The sequence below is a fragment of the Centroberyx gerrardi genome, chromosome 7 (assembly GCF_048128805.1).
Source record: "Centroberyx gerrardi isolate f3 chromosome 7, fCenGer3.hap1.cur.20231027, whole genome shotgun sequence".
Classification (NCBI taxonomy): domain Eukaryota; kingdom Metazoa; phylum Chordata; class Actinopteri; order Beryciformes; family Berycidae; genus Centroberyx; species Centroberyx gerrardi.
The window spans coordinates 19,815,383-19,834,905 of NC_136003.1; the positions used below are offsets into that span (position 1 = coordinate 19,815,383).

At 47.8% G+C, this 19,523-nt stretch overlaps 1 protein-coding gene across 1 annotated transcript in view; it reads right to left on the reverse strand.

Annotated features, from left to right (window-relative positions):
* The window catches only part of bahcc1a (BAH domain and coiled-coil containing 1a), a 67,289-nt gene that overhangs the window by 31,797 nt on the left and 15,969 nt on the right, over nt 1–19,523 (reverse strand). Inside the window, exon 2 of the mRNA XM_078284578.1 lies at nt 4,236–4,418. Coding sequence (XP_078140704.1) covers nt 4,236–4,418 — 183 coding nt within the window. The remainder of the gene's footprint in view (nt 1–4,235; nt 4,419–19,523) is intronic.

The window sequence follows — 19,523 nt, forward strand, 5'->3', positions numbered from 1 at the left end:
GGAGAGAGAGCATGTCAGAGGACGACCAAGAGGAGAGGAGGAGCAGGCTGAGCTGCCTGTCAGGTCCGCTAATTGAGAAAAAGTGACAGAACCATCAAGACACAGAAAGGGAGGAGAAGAGGAGAGGAGACGAGAGATGTTTGGCGGAGGAGGGGCAGTGCAGTGGTGGATCGCTTCAGGTTTGACTAATTGAAAGGAAGGGATGCAGGCTGCCACAAAAGAGAGAGACAGAGGGAGAGAGAGAGAGAGAGAGAGAGAGAGAGAGAGAGAGAGGGAGAGAAAGAGAATGAAAGCGACGGGTATGAGAGAGAGGATAGGTGGGGGATGCAGCTTAAATCCCACAAAAGGAAAAGCGAGCAACTGCACACAGAAGGAAAGATGGACTACTGAAGATAGGCTTGGAAAAGCGTATCAAACAGAAGTGGATTAGAAAGGTGTGTGCAGGCATTTGTGCGTGTGTGCAGGCAAAGTGTGTGTATGTGTGTGGACAGAGATATGAGGCTGTCATTGTTTTTGGCATAACGCAAGAAGTCATTTGGACTGTGGCCAGCTGGCCCTAGGCCTATGAGGAGCTCCCTTTTTTTTTTTTTTTTGGTCTATTTTCTCTTTTTTATTTTTTCCACTCAGTGCATTCAATGGGGTTCATTCCAGCAGCTCTAAACATGAAAAAAAAAATTTCAAAATCTCAATGGGCCTAATCCATTTTACCAGGTGTTATGAAAAAGCATTGCAATTTATTGAAACAGTCAGTACACCACCAGCTCTCCCTGTTTTTTCCCTTTCTCTCTTCTCTTGCACCCACACCCAAACAACACCACCACATCTCTCTCTCTCTCTCTCTCTCTCTCAGTGTGACAATGAACAGCCCACTTCTCCCCTCGGCAAATGAACAACAGACAGTCCCACGTGTGGCACACACGGTAACCATTACTGTACTCGCAATAAATCCAAACACAGCTGCCCGGCAGAGCACATACGTGGTTTGCCTTGTGAGAATCCGAAACAAAAACCTCTTCTTCTAATCCGTGATACCCTCTGGCACCATCGCCACCACTAATGATTCAGTTCTGGAGACCGTCTCTCTCAGCGTTTGGTTAGACAGTATCCTCTCCTTCGCCCAACACATACAAAATCTTCAGGCAAAAGCCAAAGCAAGACTTGACTTTCTGTACTGTAACTGTTCCTCCTTCACTCTCTCTGCCAAGCTTACCTTTTATCCAAAATACCATATTACCATTCAGCTACTGGTTTGTCACCCATGCTCCCTATTGAACACACCACTGTGATCTGTGTGCATCAGTTAACTGGCCCTCTCTATATACTCGCTCAAAATCCACTGGCTCACACTTATTTACAACACCCTCGTTGGTCTCTGACAAATATGTCACAAGTCTCATCAGCTTCCCGTAACACTAGGATCCAGATTTAGTAAAACCTTTAGTGGGTACAAAAACCTTTACAACGTCAGCACTAAGACTTGTGATGGGTGCAAGCCAATTTGCTTGACCAATCAGGGATTGTGTCACTGGTTTTGCGCATGCTAAAAGTTTTTGGATCCATGAGAAGCTTTAGTAAATCAGGGCGTAGGTCTGCTCGTCGCATCCAGCTAAATGTCCTCAGAGTTCCCTTGGCCGCTCCTCATTCCTGTTCACTGCTCCCAGTGACTGGAACGAGTTGGACTCTGTAGACAGTTACAGGAACACATACAACTGTTTCTCAGCAAAACGACTACACTGACAGTGCGGTCAGGACAATGCTGTTGTATGTTTTTACCACGTTTTAATTGTGATTGATTGATTTTAGTGGCATTTAGTTGCAGTACTGTTTTTATTGTGTTTTCTGTTAGTAAGTAAAAGACATTGTTATTATTATTATAGTTATTATTATTATTGTTATTGTTGTTATTATTATTATTATTATTATTATTATTACTGTTTTTACTGTTGTTATTATTATTACTTTATTGTATACCTCTTCTTTTTTCCTCCCCTTTTGCACAATTCCCCATTAGGAACCTTTGCCTCTTTCCAGGCTGTCATTGCAAAGAAAAAAATTATTTGTTCATAATTGACTTGCCTGGTTAAATAAAGGTTGAATTAAAAAATAAATAAATAAATAAATACATTCTCTGCTGAACGCCCTTGTGATTCAGTCTGCTCCATTTGTGATGAGGTGCTACTCTCAGTCTCGCATACGCACTCACTGTCAACTCGGAAGGTGTTTATCCACATCAAGCGACTGTGGTTAGCAAGTGACTAATGAGAGCATTGTTATGTATCGCCCAATACGTGGTAGATTTTATCCCTTTAATCTCTGGGAAATGTGTCAGAAGAAGGAGAAGACAAAGAGATTCGGCACCAAGACAGGTATATGCAGGAGACATGAGGATCATACGAAAATCTTTGAATACAAATTTGAGCTGGTACGCTTAGGTTCACATGCAAGCAGACACACAAAATACACACTCGCAAAAAATCCATGGAATATCTTTAAGGTTACAAGTGACACACTGTAAACCTACTACACACACACGCACAGACACACACACACACCAGTGCCTACTCTGCTGCTGGTGGGGTTCTGCCGACACCCGGAGAGAGGAGGCGAGAGCCTGGGTAATTGTGCCGCTCATTTTGATGACTTGCTTTTTATGCAAAACAGGAAAAAGACAATATGCAATTATCTTGAGGAGGGAACAGCTGAATGTGGTTGATGAACAGTCTGGATTCAATCATGCTCTTAGTGCGTTATATGCAATTAAACTGCAATAGAGATAATGGCCTCCATTGCCAACTGAGTAATAATCCCAGTCATAATCACCTCCATTACTTTTATTAGGCTTGGCATTATCATCATCACTCTTATTAATATTATTCTACTTTTCCACAAGAAGGAAACCTTTGACAATGAAACCCTCACTACAAGGTAAAAGAAACATTGATTCTTACAAGATGTGTTTTGTGGGAAAATCTATCTAATTGAAGATTCACTGATGCTGGGGCTAATATCTCATTCAAGCCCCGTTCTTCTTGACTCTCCGTGTTTATTTGAAGAAGTCTGGGGAGTTTCACCTATTCTCTCCACTGACTCAGTCCCTGGTGGTCAGGACATTTGAGGGAGGCGGGGGAGAGGGCTCCCATGGCTGAACACACACTCAACAACAGCCAGCATCCCAGCTGCACTGCACCCAATCAGCCCCGGCCACACATCACGCAACTGGAGCGCCGCTGATCAGTGACCACAAATAACAAACACACACTCCCCACTGGCGTCCCCCCATCAACCAACAGCTGGGCTATTCTTATTAAAAAAAAAAAAAAAAAAAAAAACCCAAGAAGGCTGAAGTAACAAGAGCCTGTTAACTTCAAAGGTTGTGGTGACTTGATGGCATTAGGCGGTCATCACATCATGTAATTAGCAACAGATTATGAAAATGCAAATGTAAAAAGAAGCGGAAATGAGGTCACAGGAAAGCAAACCATGTGTTAAGTATGGCCATGTGGGTATCAGAGGTGGCGGTGGATAGGTTTTACATGTATCTGCAATCCTTAGCATTTGAATTCCCAAAATACCCTGGCAGATTAATCTCTCTACTTTATCCTTGTCTGACTTCCAAGCTGTGTCAGAGCAGAAATACGAGGTGCTGCCCTGTATGTGTGAGTGTGTGTATGGATGCGTGTTTCACGGCTGCATGTGTGTGCAGCCGGGGTTTTGTAACGCTGAGTGCCGGGTGGGTGGGAACCACCCCATTAAAGCCGTACTGGAGACACCAGCTGAAAGCTCTGCAATCACTGCAACTTTTTACTGGCCCGCATTCGCGCGCGCTGCTTCCGAGAGCCTGAGTGACATTCTTGCTGACGTGAATTGAATACCGCAAGATTCCTTGGCTGAACTTTTGACCCTGCGTCCCCATCCAAAAACCATGGCACGGTGCTCCATCCCAAACGCGCTGGGCCTGCGCCTATTTCTGTGCACAAATAAAAGGGTGGGAGACTGGCTCTTGCTAGACGATTACAAGCCGTCCTTTAGTGGAAACCTAACACGGGCCAAAAATACACAATGTCAGAGTAACAATACACCCTGCTAAGCTCCGTCCCCTATACTGCCCCGATCCAAGACATGAATATCTCAGTATTCAGACGGCGCGGTCAGATGAGGGAGTGAGGTTGTGGGCGGGTGTGTGTGTGTGTGTGTGTGTGTGTGTGTATTTTTTTTTTTTGCGTGACTTGAGGTACCTTCATGCGAGTGGGGGAACCAGATCTGCGAGGCGCTGGAGTGGGGTCCGCCGCGGAAGGAGGGTGAGGAGGGCGAGGAGGGCGGCCGGGAGGGGTGAGACGGGTGGGAGGGGGGAGAACCCAGACTGCTGGCCAGAAAGGTTCCCATGAAGGAGGCGGAAGAGTTACCCATCAATCCACTGCCTGCAATCACACACAGAGAGAAAGAGAAGAGAGAGAAAACATGGTTAGATTTAGAGGATCGTGCGTACGGGAGTCTCTTCTGTTCCCAGCCTCACAGTTCAGAGTGAGTAACACCGACCATGTGTGTCTATATGCTAGAACAGAGTGGTGGCCAGAAACTGGATCAGATCCTAGATGTAGATGAAAAAGGATGGAACCCACTGGCCTTGAGGTGGAATCTTTAAGCCAGGCAGATTTGATCGCTGCCCTGGGGAGAACGTGTGCGTGTGTGTGTGTGTGTGTGTGAGAGAGAGAGAGAGAGAGAGTGTGAGAGTCTCCTCCTCCCCCTCACAGCAGCCCGTAGACAGCAGAGAGTCCTCCCCCTTCGCTCCTCTCTCTCTCCTCACACCACCTCTCCCCATGGGCAGACAGAGGTCTCATCTCACAGCTGAGTACACACTTTCTCAGGCTCTCTCCCTCTCGCTCTCACACACACTTGCTCCTATTCCCCGATGTCCCTTTCTCAATTTCTCTCCCTCCCTCCATTATCTTATGCTCTCCATCTCTCACTTTCATGCCCTCAATCTCTCTTATTGCTCTGCTCCATTTCACCCTCTCTCTTTTTCCTCTCCCTCTCGTTCTTCCTTTCTCTCTGCCTGACTCTCAAAGTCCCTCTGACAATCCCATACTGTTCCTCTCTCCTTTGGTTCCATCTTGGCGTTTTACTCCTTTTTTCTCTCCGCTCCCTTCAATCTCTCACCCCCCCCCCCCCACTGCTTTGTCACAATGACCCTCTCCTCTCCTCTCCTCTCCTCTCCCACTTCCATGAGCAGAAATACACTAAGTGCATGCCTCTTCCTAACCCTCATTGTCTCTCTCTCTCTCTCTCTCTCTCTCTCTCTCTCTCTCTCTCTCGTACCTCTTTCCCTATGTCCCTCTCTTTCAGACACATAGCGTTGCTTTGCTTTGTTCTTTACCATAATGATGGCACCAGCAGGGCAATCTGTCCCTGGCTGGCTGAACTGTGTGTTTAACAAGACTATGATGAGTAATTGACCATTCGCAGCAACGCCCGTGTGACTGGGGGCTGATTGTCTATTATGCATTGCTGGGCAAGCCAGAGAAAACACACTGATTAACCACTGCTTAAATTGCATTCCCATTACGCGCCCGCCGGTGCACTTGAGCGAGGGGCCCGGGCGCCCGGCTCTTTGCACATTCATTTCCCCCAAGTCACACTGCCGTGAAGTCTCATGCATATGTATGAAGACGCCTGAATGAGAGCACACACGCACACGCTCGCACAAACACACACGCGACGGTGGATCATGTATTGTGTGCAGAGAGCTGGCTGCGACCACGTACGGGAAAGACATGGTAAAAATCCATTATCAGCCCCTCTTGACGGATCGTTGTTTGATTTGATTTTCTTTAAACATGAATCAATCCAAACATGAATCGATCCTTTCCTGGGAGTGTGAGAACAATTGCATGGAAGTCTTAATCAGCCAGGCAGCGAGTGAGCTCATCCTCTGGGCAGACAGCAGGGATAAACCCATCAGTCTGCTGCTGGCTCTGAATAGCCCATGGCTCATGGACCACAGCACAGGAGCATGCAGGGGCGCGCGCACACACACACACGCACACACACACACACACACACACGCACACACACACACACGCACACACACACACACATAAACATAAAAAATAGACACATGCACACGTGCACACATTCTTGCACTTATACAAACACACCCCCTTACACTTTGCACCACAGCCCCAGACAGGTGGAAATCCCCCACAATCCCTCAGCTTATTTTATAGCGCTCAGCCTGCGGACCCAACCTTACAAACCTCTACCTCCAAAACCACTTAAAACCCAACCTGTGTGTGTGTGTGTGTGTATGTGTATGTGTGTCCACACTTGTACCTGTACCACTGACTTGTGGACAAGGCAAAGCTATAACAGACACCATACTGTTTAACTAGCACCGTGCTACGGCTGCAACACAAAATGGCCTCCAATGATTGACCACAGGAGGAAACATGACAAGGTAAGGGCAGGCTGTTCTGGTTCAGTACTATGCTTGGGGACAAAATATAGAATATGTGGAAAGAAATATCGGAGAACATTCCTTATCTGGATAAAGCACACAGAAAAAGTGAGGAGGGCTTGATGCTGCAGCCAGTGAGGCACGGGTGTGACTGTGGCCTCGTACATTTTGGAGGGAGGGGTTACAAGGTAGCCTGGTGACATACAGTATACAACCCTCTCTCCTTTTCAGCCCCCTATCCCTCCCTCCTTCTCTACTGCCACCTCCTATCACCCCAGTCCCAGCGGAGAGGTCTCCTGGCAGAGCTGTGTGGAGGAGGAGGAGGAGGAGGAGGAGGAGGAGGAGGAGGGTGATTATTACAGCCAGCCAGCTTGCCAGGCAGACGTCCAGCCCCATCACCCAGGCAGGCAAACCGGGGCTCCTGCATGGCGCCGCCCTCCGCACTCCTTGGCCCCTTCTTTCTGCCTGTCGCCCCCAGGAACCCCGGCTCTGCTCAGCCCTCCAGCCCACATAAATCAGCTAATCCTCCTGCATTATTAACAGGCTTGCCCCAGAGAGAGAGAGAGAGAGAGAGAAAGAGAGCGAGAGAAGGAGGGAGGGAGGGAGAGAGAGAGACATACAGAGTGACAGAGAAAGACCGTGAAAGCCTCTGTTCACACACCAAGAGAGGAGAGGGCCGCAGACAGAAGGACAAGGAGAGGAGAGGGCGAGGAAAAAAAAAAAGGGGGAGAGGAGATGAAGCAATAGAATGAGGAGGTCTAGATGTCAGGTGTGGAAATCTCTGAAGTTAAAAGTGATATTAGAGGAGAAGAAGAATTGGAGGGGAACTTCAGATCAGCCCTTAACACAACAGGACCAGATAAGACCGCTACAGAATCTTGTGTCTTGTGTGCAGTAACAATAGCCAAGGGGGTCTGGATTAGGAGAAGGGCTGACTGCTGGCCCACCCTGAACAGTAGTAGGTACAGAATAATAATGCAGCGGCCGTCACCTCTGTCACATTGGGTCTTGCTGACTCCACAGCCTGTCACTCACAGGCCTTGACCCCGCCCTCTCTGTGTCATGTCTGTTGGCTGCCTCCTGCTGAGCAATATACATGAGGCTACTCACAACTCTCTCTCTCTCTCTCTCTCTCTCCCTCTCTCTCCCTCTCTCTCTCTCTCAGTATGCTCTAGCATTCTCACACCACCATTGAATCTAAAGACGTGGGCTACACTCGCAGCATTTCAATATGACGCCCTCCCTGGACTGACTCCCTATTTAAAGCCTAATGAATCCTAGCCTAACCTAATGAGGTGCCGGTGTGAAAACACACAGGTTATAAAAGTGGGCTGGGTTGGTGCTGGGGCTGTTTTGGGTGCCGCTGCCAACCAAAGCAGAGCAGGAGAAGTGGAGCGAAGGTCCGAGGCGTGAGAGCGCCGGTGCTGAGCTCGCCACAACTGTTTATTTAGCAGCTTATTAAAGGGATGACATGGATCCACGGAGCCTGCCGCCGCTAAGCCAGCTCCTCGTAAAAGTTGTGTGTTTTCTCTGCCCGCCTTTTTTGAAGCCCTGTTTATTTATTTCTCCGGGTCTTAAGTGGTGCCAGCGGTGCACTTGTATGGGCGCTTAAGAAAATCGGGTCATGTGCATCCTAATCGGCGCCGATCCCTGACAGCGATGGAGATTAATCCTATTAGAGAATTAAAGGAGAGGGGAGCATGGGGGTGGGGGAACCCCACCTCCCTCTCATCTAAACACCCCCCCACACACACACACACACACACACACATGCACACACCGTTGTTTTCTGGGTTTAGATGCACAAACACACAAACAAAGACACACACACACATCCCTGAACCTCTGGAGGTGGAGGTGTTGACTAGTGCTACAGCTTCACTACAGTGTAGGTGTAGGGGGTGGAGGAGTCTGGTTCACACACAAAAACAAATACACACATACACACACCTACACACACACACACACACACACACACTACCGCAGGCCTAGGCAGAGGCCCCCACGGACGGCCCGGAGTGAGCAGCAGGCGGGGAGGCGGAGCAGAGAAAAAAGAAGGCCCGGTTGTCATGGGAACAAAAGGGAAACAGCGCTAGAGGCGAGGAGGCTGCTTGCTAGCCATTACAGCAGTAGTGGGCAGATGCAGCTGGTCAGTATGCTGCTCAGTGACAAGAGCCCACCCTAGACCCCCCATCGAAGACCCTGTAACACACGCACCTTCCTCCTGAACCTAATCCGGGTTCAATTGTTCGGCCGGGGGGAGGGAGGAGTCGTAATCTTTGCCCTGTTTAGGTCGTTAATCTGCTCCAATGTGCCATCCATACCCGTTAATGTGACACCGGGTGAGTGGTTACTAGGTGTCTTAACAGGGAATCATACAATAATAGGATGTAAAGGGATTTGACTAAGTGTAAGCCAAGCAGCACTGAAAAAAAAAAAAACAAGCTGAGAAGACAACAAGCACCCACCCACAACATGTTGTTCTTTTTAATGCTGGGATTCAGATCAAGATTTCATCCTGGAGAAGCACACAGCCAGTCACACACACGCCCATGCGCGCACATGCATGTGAGCGCACACACAAACACACAGACTATGTCTATTGTCTAAGAGAAGATACAATTAACAATAGCATTTCACCATGTATCATATTTCCCTGTCTGCTCTTGAAAAATGAGCCGAGGAAGTCTTCCACTCTCTGTCTTATCTGTAGACGGCTGCCTGAAGGGACGGATGGACGTGTCGTCTAGACAAGGACACCAGACAGACAACGAGAGATGAGAGAGACGACGACAAGAGAGGCAGAGACACACACACAGAGAGAGAGAGAGAGAGAGAGAGAGAGAGAGAGAGAAAGACTGCAGGTGTGACTGCATCAACCTGTTCTCCACAGCTCAGTGATCAGCAAGCACCACAGAGGGAGAGGAGGAGTGGAAGAAATGCCGACAGATAGAAAAGCACACGCGCACACACACACACACACACACTCACACACACATAAACACGCCCCACCAATTTATGAGACCAGCTCTTCCACCAATCCCAGTAGAAAGAGGTGACGAGTGTAAGCCAGTTGAGGCTGTACAGTCAGCGGTCAGTACCATGTGGCAGCCAGGCTCTCTAGCTCTTTATAACGCATAGTGTATGATTACAGCCTCCAATATTCTCTCTCTGTCATCTCCTGTGAGAAAACACACTCCCTTCCTTCTTGTCTCAAATAAATTAAATCAATATCAGCAAGAGTCACATGATCAAAGAGAAAACCCTTTTTTTTCCTTTTATTCCAAGGGCTGCCGAAACCCAGTGGCTGGTTGCAGTAGCTGGTGCTGGCATTGTGGTACAGCTCTCTGACACAGCAAGACAAGATGCCAGAACATGTATTCATAAGATATATTACAGTTGGATTGCTGATTTGAGAGTAGTTTTCTTCTTCAAGTCATCAAAACGTTTCTACGTTCATGTGGCCTGAGCTGTGATCCTCAAGGGTTTGGCACTTTGTTCTCAGAGACTTCAAGGATATGAGCAAGGGACCTAAAAGTGAGGATTAGAGTAGAGCGAGCGAAGAATGAAAGAGGGAGAGAGAGACATCCGAATGTTTACTTACCTATTAAAAACATATTGTGAGTAGGGTTTTAGCCGGTAGTGTGCCTCGCTCCCGCTTCAGTGCCTTTCTGATCAGAGTTTCCTACCGATGCAGTTCCATGTTCTGCCCAGGAATTCAGACGGACGCCCAAGAATAAGCCAGCCAGACTTTCCGCACACATACTCACTCATAAATACAACTGTGCACGTAGCTCTAGACCCTATCCAGTAACGGGGGGAGACTGGATCGAGGCGACTGTACACACCAGTGGCCCCAGACAGACTGCACACGCTACCCTGGAGGGCCGCTGACTAACCCAGCGCCTACTTCCTCACAATAAAACAGAAGGAATTTCAAATGGCTACTAAAGTGGGGGGATTTCCTTCAAACAGTCAAAGTCATCTTGAAAACATTAGTGCAACTGGTAGCCAAATTCCTCCTCGCCTCGGAAACAACTGTAGCAGGAGTTTTTTTGGGTTTTTTTTTTCTGTTGCTTACCCCCTGCTTTACAAACTCCCTCCGCTGTCTTTGTGTTTTTTGTGGGTGGGTGGGTGGCTGGATGGCTGCGCTAAGGGAGTGACGACTCCAGCAGGGGGCTCGTCCGATCAGAGGCGTAGAGAGAGAGAGAGAGAGCGAGAGAGAGAGAGAGAGAGAGAGAGAGAGAGAGGAGAGAGAGACCAGGCGGTCCGGTCCTGGAGCCGGGCCCAGTGCAGGGGTGGGGGAAAGTGCCAGCAGCGCACGCCTCCGACACTCTCCAAACTGCGTGCCTGTGGAGTGAGTTTAGTGGATGTGGTCAGCGCGGGGGTGGGAGAAATGGAGAGGGAGGGGGAGAAGCAGATGGACGGAGGGATGGATAGAGAGAGAGAGAGAGAGAGAGAGAGAGAGAAAAGGGTGTGCACTGCTGGGTTTGCATCCAGAGGAGAGTAAGGGGTGAGAGTTTAGACTACAAGAGCGGATAAGGGCGTGAGGAGCTGTGAACGAGAGATTGAAAGAGAGTGAAAGAGAGACAGAGAGTGTGTGGGAGTGTGTGAGAGAGAGAGAGAGAAAGAGAGAGCGCGTCTGTGAGCATATGTGTGCCTGTGTGTGTGTGTGTGTGTGCGTATGGTGGTCGTCTTGCTGAAGTTGACAGCCTGTGTTTGCAGAGTGGCTTCGTGGTCAGCCACTCGCTTTGCGATTTGGGGAGGGGTGGTGGGGGTTGTGAAAGGGATTCTGGGAATTTTTTCAAAAGTGCTATGCAAATAAAATTGGCTCAGGGAGGTCAGCCGAAGCTCCCCACCCACTTCACCCAGCTGTTTATACAATATACAAGTTGACATGATAGGGATAAGAGATTCTAATCCTAAACAAATTAGTCCAACTGGCTAGTCCTGGTTTGGCAGGGAGCCTGAGAACAACAATGGATCCACACAGGCCGGGATGCTACAGAGACAGCAGATAGGAGAGAACGTCTCTGAGGGATATTTTGTTCTGGTCAGGGCGGAGCAATGTCAATGAAGATCCAGACATCCCACCAATATATGTTTCTCTCCTATTCTCTCTGTCTCTCTCTTTCTTTCTCTCTCTGTCTCTTTTTCTCTGTCTCTCTCTCGTCTACAGGAGGGTGCGAAAACACACTGGCAGTCCTGACAGGGCAATGGAGGTAACACATGCCGTGTCCCCGCACACCTACTGCGCCAGCCTCCCCCGGGGGTATTCCGCCTCACTTTTACCACAATTAATCATTCATAAAGCCCCCCCTTCGCAGACAGAGGCTTATCATTGTCAAAAGGGGGTTCCGCCCTTCGCCTGAATCCCTGTCACTCCTGTGCCAACAGCGGGGCGGGGGGTGGAGGGTGGAGGGTGGAAGGTGGTGCGGCTGGGTGGGGTGAGGCCGACGGGAAGAGAGAGCACTGTCTGGAAGGGTTCCTGCTGAAGACGTGTTTTATGGGCCCGGTAAATAAAGAGCTGGACACGCAGCGCCCAAGCAGATATTTGCAGAGGAGAAGGCCGGCAGGAAGCGTGTCGTTTAACAGACAATAAGACCTTTCACCGTCAAAGCAAGAGCTGGCTGGGGTCGGAGGGTGTGGGTGAAGGCTGGGGCAGGACATGATGGGGTACGGATGAAAGGGTGAGGGGTGAAGGACAGGGCAGGGGATGTGGCTTAGGTGTACTGATAGACTAGAAAGGACACGGGGCTTGGAATAGGACATACTCTGCATTCAAGTGATGTCGGGTTCTATTTTTCTCTGATTCGGGAATATGTAATTTCCTCCAGCCCGGTCTCACGGCAGTTCGTGAAATGGTCACGTAATTTAATCTATCGATTCGTGTTCATGGACACGATTTTTCCATTTTTTTCATGACACTCAGCACGACTTTCAAACTAATGTATTTCAATTGGAAGTATCTTTCGTGCCTGCAGCACGTTTTTTTTTCTGTCAGTCGGGACTCGGGAGCACAGAAGCCGTAACATAACCTTCGATTTTAATGATATCTTTAACATTTCTCAACACAAAAACACGAAAGTGTCCTTGATAACTCAACAATACGATAGGTTAATGTTATGGCCATCCGTTTTAATTATTTCACCTTCGATTCTGAGAAATCCAGTTTTTTTGTCAGTTTTGGACGATAGCGGAAGTCTACATTAGCCTACCCATGATCCTCAGCGACCGTTACTATGGTGAAGCAAGACGCCAGCTAAAGCCATAACATAACCTATGATATCTTTAACATTTCTCAACACAAAAACACGAAAGTGTCCTTGATAACTCAACAACACGATAGGTTAATGTTATGGCCATCCGTTTTAATTATTTCACCTTCGATTCTGAGAAATCAAGTTTTTTTGTCAGTTTTGGACGATAGCGGAAGCGGCTACATTAGCCTACCTATGATCCTCAGCGACCGTTACTATGAAAAAAAGATATAAAAGATATATCTACTGGATATATCAAATATCTAGTACAGCCGAACTAGTAATTACACTGCATCTAGATGATCTATGTTAAGAAAAAGTAAAGATGTTGGTTTATTTCAGATATTTTAGCCAAAACAGGAGTCGAATGCGCCAAGTCCGCCAAACAACAGCCCTTCCGTGAGCCACGTCATCCAACATGTGTGTGTGTGTGTGTGTGTGTGTGTGTGTGTGTGTGTGTGTGTGTTCGACTCCTGTTTTGGCTAAAATATCTGAAATAAACATCTTTACTTTTTCTTAACATAGATCATCTAGATGCAGTGTAAGTACTAGTTCGGCTGTACTAGATATTTGATATATTCAGTAGATATATCTTTTTACAACCCTAGATTTGCAACCCTACTTTGCAAACCGGAAGAACTACAACTGTGGGCTGATTTGTATCAAGCTGCATGGCGCGGCTCTAGGGAATTGTAGTTTTTAAAAAATATTCGCGTTTTTCCTAGAATTGGAAGTTGTAAATACTGAATTGAGAGTACACTGAGGAGTTTAAGGGGATGGTAAACACATTTGTGTAATCAGACTTTAAATATCTAATTGTTAAATGGGTGAAAATTAATTTTAACCATATTTTAGCCATATTTGACAGCGCCCCCAGTTGTTGACTATACTCACATGATAGCTGAGGTCAAGAACTCTCTATAACAGTTGGTCCCATGTCTGTAACCCCTTTTGTTGCTGAATTATAAGCCTTCAAACATACACCGAGGTCAAGGTTCAAAGGTCAGTATTTCAAAGCACGAGCCATGTAGATGCAGTGTAATTACTAGTTCGGCTGCACTAGATATTTGATATATCCAGTAGATATATCTTTTATATCTTTTTTTCATAGTAACGGTCGCTGAGGATCATAGGTAGGCTAATGTAGCCTTCCGCTATCGTCCAAAACTGACAAAAAAAATGGATTTCTCAGAATTGAAGGTGAAATAATTATCGTATTGTTGAGTTATCAAGGACACTTTTGTGTTTTTGTGTTGAGAAATGTTAAAGATATCATTAAAATCGAAGGTTATGTTACAGCTTCTGTGCTCCCGAGTCCCGACTAACAGAAAAAAAAACGTGCTGCAGGCACGAAAGATACTTCCAATTGAAATACATTAGTTTGAAAGTTGTGCTGAGTGTCACGAAAAAAATGGAAAAATCGTGTCCATGAACACGAATCGATAGATTCAATTACGTGACTATTTCACGAACTGCCGTGAGACCGGGTTGTTTCCTCAGCTGTTTACACATATTACCAGCCTTCTACACTTACGTTAGCAATCGAGCTAGCGATAGCCTAGCTAGCAAGCAATTTTCAGCTATTTCAGGGGATTATGGATGTAAATACCACAGGAAATTGAATGCCGTAGCATTATAGTTATCAAAGAATATCCATGTCTTTTAAATTTGTACTTAATTTTCAGCTTTATTGTATACAATTTCTTACGTACAACTCTGTGCTCTGTTCAGCCATCTTGAAAAGAGCGATTACGTCACAACTCAGTCAATTCGTGTTGCATCTACAATCCCGATTTCTCCGACTTGATTATCCAAAATATAAAGGTGTTCATGTGGCACTTCCTGGTGGGAAACTCATAACCAGAAATTTGACACCACTTGAATGCAGCGATAGAGTAACTTCAGCTGGATGCGGTGTGGGCAAATGGCTAAAGTGAAGTTAGTGCTTTTTAGCTTTGGTACAGGCTAGTGAATCGGACCTGGGTTCTGTCTACGACTGCTTGCTGTGATCCGTGTGAAAGTGGAGCAGCGTGCTGCTGAGTCACTGACTTCATCTCTGGAGACACAGACAAGACATCAGGCAAGCACACATTCCAGGCTGGGACGCAGGAGGTGGGAGGATGGATTCAAAACAGCAGCAGGACCAGGCCAGGACAGATGAGCTCAAGGCCCATTACCCTCCTTTTACACCCACCCACACATGCACACACTCACATTCCTACTCCCTATACACACACACACACGCACACAGATTGAACTGCACACACAGGAAGGCCATGTCACAATGCAACATCACCAAACTCTCCTTTCAATTTATCTCATTCAATCATTCTCTCCTTCTCTTTCTGAGCGCTTAAACATTCATGACGTCACAGGAAACCCATATTACTCCGGACCAGAGCAGTTTTCCTTGGACTGGACTCTCATTACCCAGTGTTTTCTCTCCAAGCACCACCTTGTTATTTCCATCAGCATTTTACATTATTAAATCCCCCTCCTCGCTGCCTGCTAAAGCATCGCTTTTTGTCTCCCGGTTCAGATAAAACGCGCATGTTTCCTATGAAATGGCCAATAAAGGGCTGACATTTTGCTGAGAGCTTGCAGGGCCAAAAGCACTTTGTTCTTTGTATACAGGGCAGCTATACACTCCTCAAGGAGAACCATTTGTTATCTGTCCAAACTTTGGTGAGTGTGCTTGTTAACTGACCCATTGTTACATGAGAGGGTTTCAGGGCCGTTTGTTGCGTTCCGGCTCCTTATTCCTGAGGCATGAAATTGTGATTACCATAGTGGGGCTCATCCATCTCATTCTCTCATCCACACACGCACACTAAACATCCGCATTTCTGTTTTTCTTTCCCTTTCTCTTTCTTTCTCTATTTCTCTCTGTCTTTCTCTCTCATGACACACACACATACACACACACACACAATGTTACACACCCAAACACAAAAAAGAGCCGCCCACAGCTGCGTCAGGCCATCTCTCTAACAATCCAATCTGTTTTCTTTCCCATGATGTTTCCCATTGGCACAGGGAGGAGAAAATCAGATTTACTCCCCCACAGGGCCCATGCAGTTGCACTGATATGGAAAATGATTTCAGTGCTGCTTGAGCCCATAAACATTATTTCGGTCTCCCCTGTTAATGACACACATTTCTTCCCAGCATTGTGGATCTCACAGAGGAAGAGATGAGTGGAAGGAGGGAGGAGGAGGGAGAGAGGAAGGGGGGAGGAATCCTCTGGGGCCTTGCGTACAACAGGGGAGTCCTTCACCCCTCACACTGCATCCTGACATCCAAGAGCTCTCTCATCCTCTCTCTCTCTCTCTCACTCGCACACACAGACAGACACACACACACACACACATACACATACACAGAGCTAATCAACCACACAGGAACTTAAATTATCATGGCCTTCAAATACAGCCCAAAAAAATCTGAACACAAAGATATCCCCGCTGGAAAACGAGCAGAGTCAAAGAGGGATTTCTCACCTCTCTCTCTCCATCTAGCTGTCTGCCTGATTCTAAACACACTGCATTTGGCTCCAGGGCTCAAAGCGGCCCCACTACAATTGTGTCATACAGCCCACATATCTTTTATTGGTGGTAGCAGCCAATACACCAATCCCTTCCCGAACGCAGGGATACAATTTGTACTTTTAGTGGTAAGTTACAAACACTTTTTGCCCGAGGCATATTGTCAACGAGAGGAGCACACTGTAGCCTCAAGTCCTAAACACAAGTCATTTAATATGATGGCGGTAAAAAAGAGACTCCAGCGGGCCAATAGCAAGGCACTAAACCTCCCATTTGGCATCCATTAAAACCCATCTGCAGGACCAAACGCGAGGGGGGCTAACGGGAAATAACCACGTTAGATATGACTAAAATCCAACTGTCCTCCACTTTTCGAGCATTCTCTCACAGGTCTCCCAATCTCCAGTCCAAAAATGGGATTTTCATGGTTCTCCGGTTCCACTGGAAACATCACATGGAATGCTCTGGATCTGGTTTGTTTTACAGCTGATGACTGATCTGTCTAAATCCATTGGTTTTATGTTCTGGCCACGGGGACGGATGGGTGACTAACGGCGGCTTGCGTGCCATGTTTCAGCCGACGCAGCCAGAGCAAAGCCAGCCAGGTCACGGACACAGACATGCCTGGTAGTGGGAAAAAGGCAGATTAAAACAAGTGCTCAGCATTATTCTCTGTAATTAGTCCCCTGTTAACTTTTGAACTTAATTGGTTAATTGAGATGTGGTTAGACTGGGCAGGTTTCCCCTCCCTCAGGGTGACCATACGGCTCCAATATCTCAGCCTGGCACAGCCTGGCACAGGAGGTGGCTGCATCTCTCTCTCTCTCTCTCTCTCTCTCTCTCTCTGTTTCTCTTTCACTCTCTGTTTTCCTTTCTCTCTCTCTCTTTGAGCATCCCACTGCTCCAGTGACGAGGGGTAATGACGCCGCACAGAAGGCAGTAAAAGTGCATTTTGCGAGTGTGTTTTAGCAGAGATTGTGCCCATACACTGCACATATGCTTGTGCCACATCAAAGCGGCTCCTTGACTACCCAGTCCTGGGTGGTCTGACCCGTCTCTCAACCAGCGGCGCTAGATAGGCTTCGGAAAAGTGGAGAGTGTGTGTGGGTGGATGTTACCTCACCACGGGCGAGTGTGTTCTGCCTAACTCAGATCAAGTGCGTTTGCTTTGGAGGAGACGTGAACAGCGTGAGTAGGGAGAACAAAAGTGCAATGCCACACACATACACACATACACACACACACACACACAAACACACAAACACAACCCATAGGCGTCACATAGCTTGAGTCGCCCCATCTCCTCTGGTTGATGTATAATGATACCCACAACACCACATAAATCTGCAAGCAGCTCGGATTCATCAGGGCAGATTTCGCCTGCTGTCTTCCCTTTTTCACTTTCATCCCCTCTTCTCCCTTTTCTCCTCTGAGCCCCATCACTCATTCCCCTTCTCAGTTTTCCCTCCCCGTCCTCACACCCTCTCCATCATCCCTCGGCTCCCTCTCCTTCCCCCCTGCTGCTCAGCTCCATATTTCTGTCCTCCCTCGCCACCTCGTTCTCTTCCCTCTGTTGCCGTCACGCGCTCGCTTTAAAATGGAAACGCTTTCTCTTCGTTTTTTGGTTTTAAAAACCCCTCCCACTCCCTCATCCCTCCTGCTCTCTCTCTGCTCTTGTTCGTCCATCAGTTTTCCCGAGGCCTGGGAGGGTAATGAACGTCCTGTTTTATAGGGAGTCACAGGTTCACCCCCCCCCTCCGTCAGAACCGCCCATAAATCAGCATCCCAGCATTCAACTGGCAACCAGGGCTCGTTGGAATGTCCTGTTTTCTCTTGTCCCCCCTGTCCTCTCTCCCTCCCTCCCTCCCTCCCTCCTCTCCTCTTCCCTCCATCTGACGCCCGGCGCCTCCTTCAGGTTAGGGAGAGCAGTGCTGGACATCGGGGCCTGGTTGGAGAGATAGCTGCTGTCCTCTGGGTTCTCTCAGGCCGGCCTGTAATATGATAAAGTCCTGGAGTGATGTGTGTGAGAGAAACACAAGGCAGCTCCCTGCTCTGGCTTCTCTCCGTGTGATGTGGCCTGTCAGAGCAGCAGAGACAGAACAGTGGAGATAACCTAGCCGAGAGCCGCCGGGCCAGCCAGCCCAAGGTCCTTCTGCAGCCCTGAATATAATTTGCCGCTGGCTCACAAGGGGAACAAAGGAGAAATGTTTAATTCTTGTAGCGTTGGCCAAGACAAATGTGAGCATTTTTGTTCTGATAACCTAAAGACAAGGGGAGGGAAGGCACCTGGGTAGCCAAGGTCGAACAATATACTGTATTACTTTGTAAAGAGCACACTGTATAATCATGTGTGTGTCTCCTTGACGGTCTCCTTGACTCCTATCGTAACAAAGCTTCTTAGCCATGAGGACAATACTCCAGTCTGCCCATACAGATAACCAGCTACTTTCCCAGTGTAGCAGCCTACACTTTCAAGTGCATGCAAGGTCAGCCAAATCACACAGTAAATTCTTTTATGAAATGCATCTGACAAACTGGGCTTTAAAGTTGAGTTATGCCTCCCGTCCGCTGACACTGGTCATTCATGGAATGCCGCTGCCTGGGTCTGCTCAACATCTGCGCCAACACACTTGAGCAGAGATGAGTAAAATTAGGAGCATTTCCTGCAATCTGTACAGAGGAGAGAAGGTCATCTTTACTGGAACACGAGCAGATGAAGTGTAACATAGAGCAGGGCAGCCATAAAATGTTCTCCTCTCCTCTCCTCTCCTCTCCTCTCCTCTCCTCTCCTCTCCTCTCCTCTCCTCTCCTCTCCTCTCCTCTCCTCTCCTCCCTTCTCCAGTTGGTTAGGCTGATGTGGGCTTTAGAAGGGGAACGGGCAAAAAAAAAAACAGACCACATCCCAAGGTCAAACCAGAGAGAGAGAGAGAGGGGATATCATCATGATCAACGGCCTAGTGTCCTGTCTGGCTGGCTGGCTGCATAGCTACCACTGCTGTCGTCTATCTCCTACTTAGTGATCACATCTAGCACACTGGACAGGTGGGCGGGCTGGCCGGTCACGTGCGATCCCTCGCTCTGCGCTCGTCTGCAGGTCGTGTTCAGAAAAGCGGGAGAGGCGGAGGGAGGAGGAGGAGGGAGGGCTTGCGGGGTTACAGGAGGCTTGCAGCATCCGATCAGAGTTAACAGATGCGTTGCAGCTGCTCGCTCGCTTCGTTTCCACATCCTCAAAGGCACACAGCACACACACACACACACACTGAC